This window comes from Bubalus kerabau, chromosome 9 (genome assembly GCF_029407905.1).
Source record: "Bubalus kerabau isolate K-KA32 ecotype Philippines breed swamp buffalo chromosome 9, PCC_UOA_SB_1v2, whole genome shotgun sequence".
Classification (NCBI taxonomy): domain Eukaryota; kingdom Metazoa; phylum Chordata; class Mammalia; order Artiodactyla; family Bovidae; genus Bubalus; species Bubalus kerabau.
Window position 1 is genome coordinate 49,971,984 of NC_073632.1, and position 12,147 is coordinate 49,984,130.

At 39.3% G+C, this 12,147-nt stretch overlaps 1 protein-coding gene across 1 annotated transcript in view; it reads left to right on the top strand.

Moving 5' to 3' along the window:
- Positions 1-12,147, top strand: part of OSTM1 (osteoclastogenesis associated transmembrane protein 1) — a 40,864-nt gene that overhangs the window by 21,303 nt on the left and 7,414 nt on the right. Inside the window, exons 4-5 of the mRNA XM_055535276.1 lie at positions 6,037-6,201; positions 9,132-9,297. Of these exons, the coding sequence (XP_055391251.1) occupies positions 6,037-6,201; positions 9,132-9,297 (331 nt within the window). The remainder of the gene's footprint in view (positions 1-6,036; positions 6,202-9,131; positions 9,298-12,147) is intronic.

Genomic DNA, 12,147 nt, shown 5'->3' on the forward strand with positions numbered 1-12,147 from the left:
AAAATATGTTCTGCAAGCATTTAATAGATAGTCCATAAAAAAAGGTTTAGTGTTAATAAAGGTGAGAAATGCTTTACTACAGGACTGCAGAACTTCAGTGGACAAAGGTACGTTATGTAAAACTTCAAATAGTAATTACTGTACACAGCATTTACCAAACCTATCTGGGAGCTCTTTGGTTTTAGAAACCAAACACACAGCATTTACCAAACCTATCTGGGAGCTCTTTGGTTTTAGAAACCAAACAAGACTAGTTCTGATACATGTACTTGAGGGAAGCTAGCATTTTTCCTGGGATGTTGGTTGCAAATATTCTTATCCTGGTTTGTTGTTTGTCTTTTTATCATGCTTCTCTTTTTGTTGTGAAGAAAATTTAAATTTTCATGTCTTTTTTTTTTTTTGCTAAGTCACTTCAGTCGTGTCCGACTCTGTGCGACCCCAGAGATGGCAGCCCACCAGACTTCCCTGTCCCTGGGATTCTCCAGGCAAGAACACTGGAGTGGGTTGCCATTTCCTTCTCCAATGCAGGAAAGTGAAAAGTGAAAGTGAAGTCGCTCAGTCATGTCCGACTCTAGCGACCCCATGGACTGCAGCTTACCAGGCTCCTCCGTCATGGGACTTTCTAGGCAAAAGTACTGGAGTGGGGTGCCATTGCCTTCTCCATTCATGTCATTAGATTTATCAAAATTAATGAGTTAAGGATTTTGCATCACACTAGAAGGCCTTTTCCCACTTTGAGATTATTTAAAAATTTTCTCCTATGATTTCTTCTAGGACCTTCAGGATTTAGTTTTATATATTTAAGCATCATTTATCTATTTGAAATTTATTTTGGTGTAAGATGTGAGGCTTAGAGGCTTCCCTGGTGGCTCAAAGGTAGAGAATCCACCTGCCAACGCAGGAGATGAGGGTTTGATTCCTGGATCGGGAAGATGCCCTGGAGAAGGAAATGGCAACCCACTTCAGTATTCTTGCCTAGGAAATTCCATGGACAGAGGAGCCTAGTGGGCTACATCCATGAGGTCATAAAGAGCTGGACATGACTTAGTGATTGAGCACACACACATGTGAGCCTTAGCTCCAACTCTTTATTCTGATGGCTTCTTGACTGTCAAAACAGGATTTACTAAATAAATCCAAGAAATGAATTTTAGAACAAAGTTTTAAAAAATCAATCATTTTGATATTTTATTATAATTGCATTACATTTTAGATTTATCATTTTGGAAAAATTGACATTATGATATTGAGCTCTTCTATCTTGGAGTACAGTATATTCACTACTTTTTTATTGAAATAAAATAAGCAATACAGAATTTACCACATTACAGTTTTTAAGTATAAAGTTAATTGGCATTAAAGTACACTCATTAAAGTACAACTCCACCACCATCCATCTCAAGAATGTTTCATCTTCTCAAACTGAAACTCGGTACATATTAAGCAATAACTCCCATCTCCTCTTTCTCTAGCTCCTGGCAGCCACCACTATTCTTTATTTTTTAATGTTCTCTAGCACAGTTTTATTTATTTAAATTTCATATAGGCCTTGTAATGGTTCTTAACTTTATTTCCAGGTTGTTTTTAAGAAATACTTATTTGGCTGTGGCGTGTCTTAGTTGTGTCATGCCGATGTTTTGTTGTGGCACACGGACTCTAGTTGTGGCACACAAGCGCCAGGGCACGCAGACTCAGTGGTTGTGGTGCACAGGCTTAGTTTTCTGTGGCATGTGGCATCCTGGTTCCCTGATCAGGGGTCAAACCCACATCCCCAACATTGCAAGGCAGACTCCCAACCACTGGACCACTGGAAAAGTCCCTATTTCAAGGTATTATTACGTAGTGTTTGGTGCCTTTGGGAGTTGTACCTTTTCTTCCCCCACTACGGATTTTAACTGGCTATTTTAAAATGTTTTATTTTGGAATGATTTTAGATTTTTATAAAAGTTACAAAGGTAATACAGAGAATTCCTGTATACCCTTGACCCAGTTTCTTCTAATGTTCACCTTATATTACCATGGTACATTAGTCATAAATAAGAAATGAACATTGGTACATAACTCTTAACTAAATGCCAGACTTCATTCTGATTTCACCTGTTTTCCTACTAATATCCTTTTTCTGTGTCAGGATTCATTCCAGGATAATGCATTGCATTTAGTAATTGGTTACTCCTTAAAATTTCTATCATATATGTAGCTATATTTCCTTTCTTACTTTAAATGCTGTACTTATGAGACCTTTTTTCCCTTGAATTTTATTTAGGCTTGTTGAAGGTATGTTTGTATTGGTCTTTTTGAAAATCCACAATTGTCTTTATCAGTTTCTATTTTATTTTTCTTAATGTGTTAATTTATGCTTTTGCACTGATTATCTTCCTATATTCCTTTGGTTTTTGTCATTTTTCTCGTTCCTTGAATTGAATGGTTGGTTGGTTTATTTATTACCAGGAAGAGGTATGAGCTGGAGCTGTAGATTTAAGTCATCAGGTACAGATAGTATCAAGCCTGGAGACTTGGATGTGAGTGTAGATAGAAGTGATAAAGAGGCCTGAGTTCTGGGCAATGCTAGTGTTTTATAGGGTGTGTGTGGGGGGGGCAACGCCAGTGTTGTATGGGGTGTGTCTTTGCGTGTGCATGTGTGTGTGCGTGTGTGTGTTTGTGTGTTACAGAGGGGAGGGGAACTAGCTAAAGAGATAGGTGATAGCAGTGAAATTGATGGTATTGGCTGTGGCAGTGGCTTCTGGCTCAACGATGAGGCAGGGATGTGGGTTTAAGTTCCAGACCAAATCCATCTTATGTCAGTATGTATTTACAGGTAGCTTTTCTGGGAGGCTGGACTGTCTTGGTGGGTGTGGAGACTGCTTTTTGTGGATGGCCTTGCAGGCAGGGTGGGGCTATTTTGCCAGCCCCTCGAATCTCTAGAGGACAGTGGGTGGTTGCAGGGGCTAGAGGGTCACAAGAGACTGTGTTGCCAGCTAGTTTCCCTGGGAATGGTGTGATAGCTGTCGTAGAGCCTTCCCATGAGATGTGCGTGGCATGCCTTTATAATTTGCAGTGCTCTTCAGGGGCCTGGGTTTACGGTCTGTTCTTGAGTCTCTTCAGAAAAGAAATCAGGAGACAGGCACATGCTGATGTCATCATCTTCCGAGAATCCTACTTCCTCATTTGTTTCAAACATCACAGGGCTTTTTTATTGTTTGGCTATGCCACCATTTGGGTTGGGAAGATCCCCTGAAAGAAGGCATGCAACCCAATCCAGTATTCTTGCCTGGAGAATCCCATGGACGGAGAAGCCTGGCAGACAACAGTCCATGGGGTCACAAAGAATTAGACATGACTGACCCACCATTTAGTCTGTCAGTCTTTATATTGATGGAGATTTTTGTTTGGTTCAGTATTTTACTGTTACAAACAAGGACAGTCCTTTTGGGGTATCAGTTCAGTTCAGTTCAGTCACTCAGTCATGTCTGACTCTTTGTGACCCCATGGACTGCAGCATGCCAGGCTTCCCTGTCCATCACCAGCTCCTGAAGTTTGCTCAGACTCATGTCCATTGAGTCAGTGATGCCATCCAACCATCTCATCCTCTGTTGTCCCCTTCTCCTCCTGCCCTCAGTCTTTCCCAGCATCAGGTCTTTTCCAATGAGTTACTTCTTCCCATCAGGTGGCCAGAGTATTGGAGTTTCAGCTTCAGCATCAGTCCTTCCAATGAATATTCAGAACTGATTTCCTTTAGGATTGACTGGTTGGATCTCCTTGCAGTCCAAGGGACTCTCAAGAGTCTTCTCCAACACCACAGTTCAAAAGCATTAATTCTTTGGTGCTCAGCTTTCTTTATAGACCAACTCTCACATCCATACATGACTACTGGAAAAACCATAGCTTTGATCAGACAGACCTTTGTCAGCAAAATAATGTCTCTGCTTTTTAATATGCTGTCTAGGTTTGTCATAGCTTTCCTTCCAAGGAGTAAGCGTCTTTTAATTTCATAGCTGCAGTCACCATCTGCAGTGATTTTGGAGCCCCCCAAAATAAAGTCTCGTACTGTTTCCACTGTTTCCCCATCTATTTGCCATGAAATAATGGGACTAGATGCCGTGGTCTTCGTTTTTTGAATGTTGAGTTTTAAGCCAGGTTTTTCACTTTCATCAAGAGGCTGTTTAGTTCCTAGTCACTTTCTGCCATAAGGCCATCTGTGTATTGAGGTTCTTGATATTTCTCCTGGCAGTCTTGATTCCACCTTTGTGCTTCATCCAGCCCGGCATTTTGCATGATGTATTCTGCATATAGGTTAAGTAAGCAGGTGACAATATACAGCCTTGACGTACTCCTTTCCCAATTTGGAACCAGTGTGTTGTTCCATGTCCAGTTCTAACTGTTGCTTCTTGACCTGCATTCAGATTTCGCCCTTGACCCCCAGACTGGCTGGAGCCAGAGGTCTCCAACTGTCTGCTCTCCTGGCCCCATGTGTTTTTCAGAGGTTCGAGCTATCCTCTTCCCCCGTTTCTTTGGAGGACTGCCTGTCTGGTTTGTGGTCAGCTGCCTCTGCCCATCACTCGAGCTCAGATAAACTGCAGCTCCCCCTTTTGGAGTTACTCAGAGCAAAGAAAGACCCATGGACAGATGGACATGATAGCCACAAGGTCCTCAGAGGAGGGCATGCTGGCTTTGGGGTCAGTCATGGTTCTACTTGCCCTTGGCAGGGCTGGTGATATTATCCATGTTTATCTGTCTGATAAATTCCTAGAAGTGAAATTGCAATGTCAAAAGATATGTACATTTTAAGTTTTAATATAAATGACAAAATTATACTCCTCTATCAAGGCATTAGGCTCAATTTTTGATTGAACATATTTAGGTAAATGTACGTTTGTTCTATGAAAAACAGGCAATGGGCTATTTCTTGTGGCAGAACTGAACAGAGACTGAGTTTCTCTGTCGGATGGTGAGGGTAATGTTGTAGAGGCTCCATCAGCTTGATTTCTGTAACTTTTTTCTTTTTTCTTTCATTCCAGCAGTCAGTTAATGTTATTTCTTCAGGCTCCAAGGTAAAGAATAAATGGAATAGAAAACAAAAGTGTGAACTGTTTAGCAAACTTGTTCTTGAAATAATAAGTGTTAGTACTAGAAGTAGAAAAGGTTAAGATCCACTAACATTGTGTCTTATACCCATTACCTTCATTTCAGGTTATACAGTTCATTGGTATTAGTCCCTTTTTGTTGACCAGAAAGGCCTGGATTGTAAGCCTTGGGGTAAAGTGGGTTGAGGAAGGAATGTAGTTTAGGTGCCTTTTCCTTGTTCATCAATAAAGTCCTCTTTGTCTCAATAAGGTAGACTTCAGTGTTCACATTCAGTACAGGCAGGGGCATACTTGAGGCAATGGCACCCCACTCCAGTACTTTCGCCTAGAAAATCCCATGGACGGAGGAGCCTGGTGGGCTGCAGTCCATGGGGTCGCTAGAGTCAGACACGACTGAGCGACTTCACTTTCACTTTTCACTTTCACGTATTGGAGAAGGAAATGGCAAGCCACTCCAGTGTTCTTGCCTGGAGAATCCCAGGGACGGGGGAGCCTAGTGGGCTGTCTATGGGGTCGCACAGAGTCGGACACGACTGAAGCGATGCAGCAGCAGCAGCAGCAGGATAGATAAGGGTAGATGTATAAATGACAAGATAACTTAGGAAATTTTTGGTATGTAGGTATCATTAATTTGGTGTATGAGCTAGTGTTGTTCTCAGTTAACAGTGGCTAGTGCTGTCGTTCTCAAAATTCAGGGGCAACTAGAAAGTGCCAAACATTTTGCTATATGTTATACATCAGTCTTTATTCCTCGGGCCTGTAATACAGGTAAGGGTATCCTTACTTTATAGGTGATAAAACCAAGGCTCACAGTGGTTTAGCAACCTTCCCCACATCACAGCTCAGCACTTTAATGCCTCTATTATTTCTTCTAGGAAATTTAATTAAAATTCAATGTTTAGTGTGTGTATTACAGGCGTAACGTGTATCACATGTGCCTTTGACGTTTTAGGGGAGCGCACACAGTCTTCAGTTAAGAAATTATTCAGAAGTATGCAAAAACTGTCGTGAAGCATATACAACTCTGAATAGTCTGTATGGTGAAATGCAAAAAATAAATGAACGTGAAAGCAAGGCTGAATTTGGAACACATTTATGCATTGACGTGGAGGATGCAGTAAGTACTTTGCTTGTGAAACAGTATATGTTTTGCAGTGTTGAATATGCCTTCTGTTATTATTAGAATCTGCATATGCTGTCTTCAACCAGAAATAACTAGTTGCTAAGTAGTAAGTTTTAGAATATCCTGATATGTAAGGCTAAAATGGAAATTAATCAGATGCTTCATCAGCAAGTTGATAATTTAGTATATTTGGTACTTTTTATTAAAGTATAGTTGACTTACAGTATTATATTAGTTTCAAGTATACAACATAGTGATTTAATATTTTTATTGATTATACTCCATTTATACATCTTGTTTTTTAAATTTGATGATGAGTGTCATTTTCAGAGGTATGGGTATTGTTAGATGTTTGCATTTTAGTTTCTTGTGCACTTGTTACTAATTCAGGAAGTCTCTAGGTTTTGTTATTACGTGTTTCTGAAGCCATTCCTCAATTACTTCCTATCCTCTTGCTTTATTTCTTTGTATCTATTACCATCTGAAAAAGTTTTGTTTCCTTATTTGCAGTCTTTCTCTTCTTACTAAAAAATATAAGCCTCAGGAGGACAAGGACTTCATGTCCTTTTTTGTTCACTGTTCAGCTTTCTAGGATAGCACCTGGCAAATAGCAGGCCCTTAGTAACATGTATATAAGTTGAATGCTGCTGCTGCTAAGTCACTTCAGTCGTGTCCTACTCTATGCGACCCCATAGACGGCAGCCCACGAGGCTCTGCCGTCCCTGGGATTCTCCAGGCAAGAACACTGGAGTGGGTTGCCATTTCCTTCTCCAATGCATGAAAGTGAAAAGTGAAAGTGAAGTCGCGCAGTAGTGTCCTACCCTCAGCGACCCCATGGACTGCAGCCTTCCAGGCTCCTCCATCCATGGGGTTTTCCAGGCAGGAGTACTGGAGTGGGGTGCCATTGCCTTCTCCATAGGGTGAATGAATGGTCAGCAAAAACTCTTCTCCATTGAATAGCCTGCCTTTACATGGGGTACCACTAGATGGCGATCATGCCTTTTTATGGGAATGTGATACCTGATTATTGAAGTGTTAGAAGAAATTGAAAAATTATTGGCAAAAAGCAGATAATTTGTGGTCAAAATTGGTAAACGTAATGTTTGAGAATGATGAGTGTGAATTATAGCAGCTTGAGATGAACATAGTGTATCAGTAATCTTTAGAATGGTAAAAAGCACTTAATATGGATGTACCATGGGGATTTTTGTTTGTTACTGCTGTTCCTTGGAGAAGGCACTGGCACCCCACTCCAGTACTCCTGCCTGGGAAATCCCGTGGATGGAGGAGCCTGGTAGGCTGCAGTCCATGGGGTCGCCAAGAGTCAGACACGACTGCGCGACTTCACTTTCACTTTTCACTTTCATGCATTGGAGAAGGAAATGGCAAGCCACTCCAGTGTTCTTGCCTGGAGAATCCCAGGGACGGGGGAGCCTGGTGGGCTGCCGTCTATGGGGTCACACAGAGTCGGACACGACTTAAGTGACTTAGCAGCAGCAGCAGCTGTTCCTGATGTTTAGAATAGTCAATACTTGGCTTTCTAGTAGGTTCCAAGTAAATAATAAATATCTTTTAAAAAAAATATAAAAGAATTTGTATATTTTTAAAAGAATTTTTATATTCTCTTTAAAAGAATTTAAAAGAAAACTTATCCTCCAATAAAAGAGAATAATAGTCTTTAATTATTTTAATAAAGAAAAATGAATATTGGTTCTATGACATAAGTTGAATTACAGAAGAAATCAACATGACCAACCTATTCTAGAACATTCATCTTGCAATAAGCAAAAATTACAACAAACTTACAAGGCACCATTTGTAAACTCAATTAAAATTGAGGCAGGAACAGTTTTCTACATTAAATTTGGCAGTTTCCTTATATCATTTAGCCTGTTTGACAGAAATCATGAGCTCAACAAATGCGAGGTACAGCAGCCCCTAAGTGTATTTAAAGCATGCTGCTTGTTAACATTGTCTAATAAGGACTTCGCAGGTGGTACTAGTGGTAGAGAACCCAGCTCCCAGTGAAGGGGATAGATACAGGTTTAATCCTGGGTTGAGAAGATCCCTGGAGGAGGGCCTGGCAACCCACTCCAGTGTTCTTGCCTGGAGAATCCCCATGGACAAGAGGAGCCCTGCAGGCTACAGTTCATAGGGTCACAAAGAGTCCAACATGACTGAAGGGACTTAGCACACATGCACACATTGTCTTAATAAAGGGTCTGTGACTCATTAGATACTACCTACTTAAAAAATTACTTGCCGTGAGTATGAATCTTTTGTAATATATTAAATAAGAGATTAAGCATTTCATAGATATCATGTCTTGAAGAGAAGCCTTTTGAAAAAAGAGACGCCTTATAAAGTTGATATTTTTATTTCCATTGTAAAAATATTGTAACAAGCTCAGTGAAATTACATAGATAACATATGAAAAAAAATTTTTGTTTTTGTGACACTTCCCCCCCAGTTTTATTGAGGTATATTTGACAAATAAAATTGTTATATATTTAAAGTATACAACATGATGATTTGATCTACACTGTGAAAGAATTCCCAGAGTCAAGTTAACATTTATCACCTCTCATAGCTACCCTTTTAAATATTTTTTAATGAACGAAGCACAGTCTAACTATATTTCTGTTGATGCAAGTTTTGTGTTTGAAGTCTGTGAAAGGTTGAAATTCTTTGGACAGTATTATGAATTTTGAATATGAGATTTTTGTATGGGTATAAATTTATACAATGACTAATTGTGAACCAGCTTATTTTCCTACAAAAAGAAATTGTCCTCAACTGTTAATAATTTTTTAGGGATGTATATTTAGTCTAAATTCTGGGTTCTTGTTATTAACAAAATAATTATATGAATTTGAAGACAAATTAAATGAAAAACAGAGTAACAGTATTTGTTATTGTTTCAGATGAATATTACTCGGAAACTCTGGAGTCGAACTTTCAACTGTTCAGTCCTTTGCAGGGACACAGTGCCTGTAATCGCTGTTTCTGTGTTCATTCTCTTTCTACCTGTTGTCTTCTACCTTAGTAGTTTTCTTCACTCAGAGCAAAAGAAACGCAAACTCATCCTACGTAAGTTTCTTTTTACGATTATTCTTTTATTTAGATAAAAACCTGTATTTAAAAAAAAATCTAAGCCTGCTTTAGAAATAGTATATACTCTGAGAGCTCAAGGTATATTAGCTTGAAACAGCTGTCTTCTTCAAATTTTACAACTCTGTTCACTAATGGAAGAGATGTGTAAGTTTATAAGTGAGTTTATAATCAAACTTTAATATACAGTATCTTTCAGAAGCTTTAGTTGAGAAAGCTCGATTCCCCAGAATAAAGTTGACAACAACAGAGCAATAGCAACAAAGGCTTTGCAAACCTGAGATAGCCATAATAGGTAAATAAATAGCAGACCACTTTTAGGCCCATTTGCAGAACTACCCATGGCAGAACCACCAGACAAGCAGCAGGTGGTAGGGAGAAACTGTAGCTTGCACAGAGAATGTTTATGAACAAATTGGAATTGTAGTTGCAAGAAAGTTATTTGACATATGGCATATACTCAGTATGTATTAATTCCTTTCCTTTCTCCCTATCAAATAGGGCAGAGCAGAAAAAGCACTAACTAGAAGGTTTCAACTAGCCAAAGAAAAGTGACTTCCAAGTCTCATATGTTTCTTCTGTATTATCAGAGTGAAAATATGGGCTTATCACTGAGTAGTTTTAGTATTTCTAAAAGAGGGTATTTTCTAGAGAAAAACATCAGGCTTTTTTTCTTTCAAATATTATTCCTAGTCTAGGAACCTATGATATAAAATTTTTTTCCCTGTAAATCTTTTTCTGGCATTTCTTCATGATTTATCTAACTTCACTTCTAATATATCTGACTTAAAAAAAAAAAAAGATTACTTGTAGATCAGTTTGCACAATGCAGAGAGTCTTTATCATGGGTGTATTTAGTAAAGTATTTTGAAGATTGTCAGAATTTTGTAAATATGTCATAAGTCAGTCTTAAAAGCATTTATTTAGAATAATAACAAAACATTGCAGAGACCTCACTGTTGAGAAACTATTTTTCAGGGCTTCATGTACCTTTAAGGTTTAGCATTGTATTTGCTTTGCAAATCTATTTAACGCTGCAGGAGACACATACTACTTCTGATCAGTGTCTTTGTTTGATTGGATTAAAGATTTACTGAGCATGGCCCCTGTCAGAACAAGACACAGTTTCCCTCTCAGTCAGTCTTTCCCATCAGGAAGCTTCCATAAGCCTCTTATCCTTATCCATCAGAGGGTAGACAGAATGAAAACCACAATCACAGAACTCTAATCAAACTGATCACAGGGACTACAGCCTTGTCTAACTCAATGAAACTATGAGCCATGCCGTGTAGGGCCACACAGGATGGACGGGTCATGGTGGAGAGTTCTGACAAAACATAGTCCACTGGAGAAGACAATGGCAAACCACTTCAGTATTCTTGCCTTGAGAACCCCGTGAACAGTATGAAAAGGCAAAAAAATAGTACACTGAAGGATGAACTCCCCAGGTCAGTAGGTGCCCAGTATGCTACTGGAGAACAGTGGAAAAATAACTCCAGAAAGAGTGAAGAGACAGAGCCAAAGCAAAAACAACACCCAGTTGTGGATGTGACTGGTGATAGAAGTAAAGTCTGATGCCATAAAGAACAATATTGCATAGGAACCTGAATGTTAGGCCCATGAATCAAGGCAAATTGGAAGTGGTCATACAGGAGATGGCAAGAATGAACATCTACATTTTAGGAATCAGTGAACCAAAATGGATTGGAATAGGTGAATTTAACTCAGATGACCATTACATCTACTACTGTGGGCAAGAATACCTTAGAAGAAATGGAGTAGCCCTCATTGTCAACAAAAGAGTCCGAAATACAGTACTTGGATGCACTCTCAAAAATGACAGAATGATCTCTGTTCATTTCCAAGGGAAACCATTCAGTATCACAGTAATCCAAACCTATGCCCCAACCAGTAATGCTGAAGAAGCTTAACTTCAACAATTCTATGAAGACCTTCAAGACCTTCTAGAACTAACACCCAAAGAAGATGTCCTTTTCATTATAGGGGACTGGAATGCAAAAGTAGGAAGTCAAGAGATACTTGGAGTAACAGGCAAATTTGGCCTTGGATTACGGAATGAAGCAGGGCAAAGGCTAACAGTTTTGCCAAGAGAACTCACTGGTCATGGCAAACATCCTCTTCCAACAACAAAAGAGAAGACTGTACACATGGACATCACTAGATGGTCAAAACCAAAATCAGATTGATTATATTCTTTGCAGCCAAAGATGGAGAAGCTCTATACAGTCAGCAAAAACAAGACCAGGAGCTGACTGTGGCTCAGATCATGAACTCCTTATTACCAAATTCAGACTGAAATTGAAGAAAGTAGGGAAAACCACTAGACCATTCAGGTATGACCTAAATCAAATCCCTTACAATTATGCAGTGGAAGTGATAAATAGACTCAAGCAATTAGATCTTATAGAGTGCCTGAAGAACTATGGTCGGAGTTTCATGACATTGTACAGGAGGCAGTGATTAAGACCATCCCTAAGAAAAAGAAATGCAAAAAGGCAAAATGGCTGTCTGAGGGGGCTTACAAATAACTGAGAAAAGAAGAGAAGCTAAAGGCAAAGGAGAAAAGGAAAGATATATCCATTTGAATGCAGAGTTCCAAAGAATAGCAAGAAGAGATAAGAAAGCTTTGCTCAGTGGTCAGTGCAAAGAAATAGAGGAAAACAATAGAATGAGAAAGACTAGAGATCTCTTCAAGAAAATTAGAGATACCACGGGAAAATTTCATGTAAAGATGGGCTCAATAAAGGACAGAAATGGTATGGACCTAACAGAAGCAGAAGATATTATGAAGAGGTGGCAAGAATATAC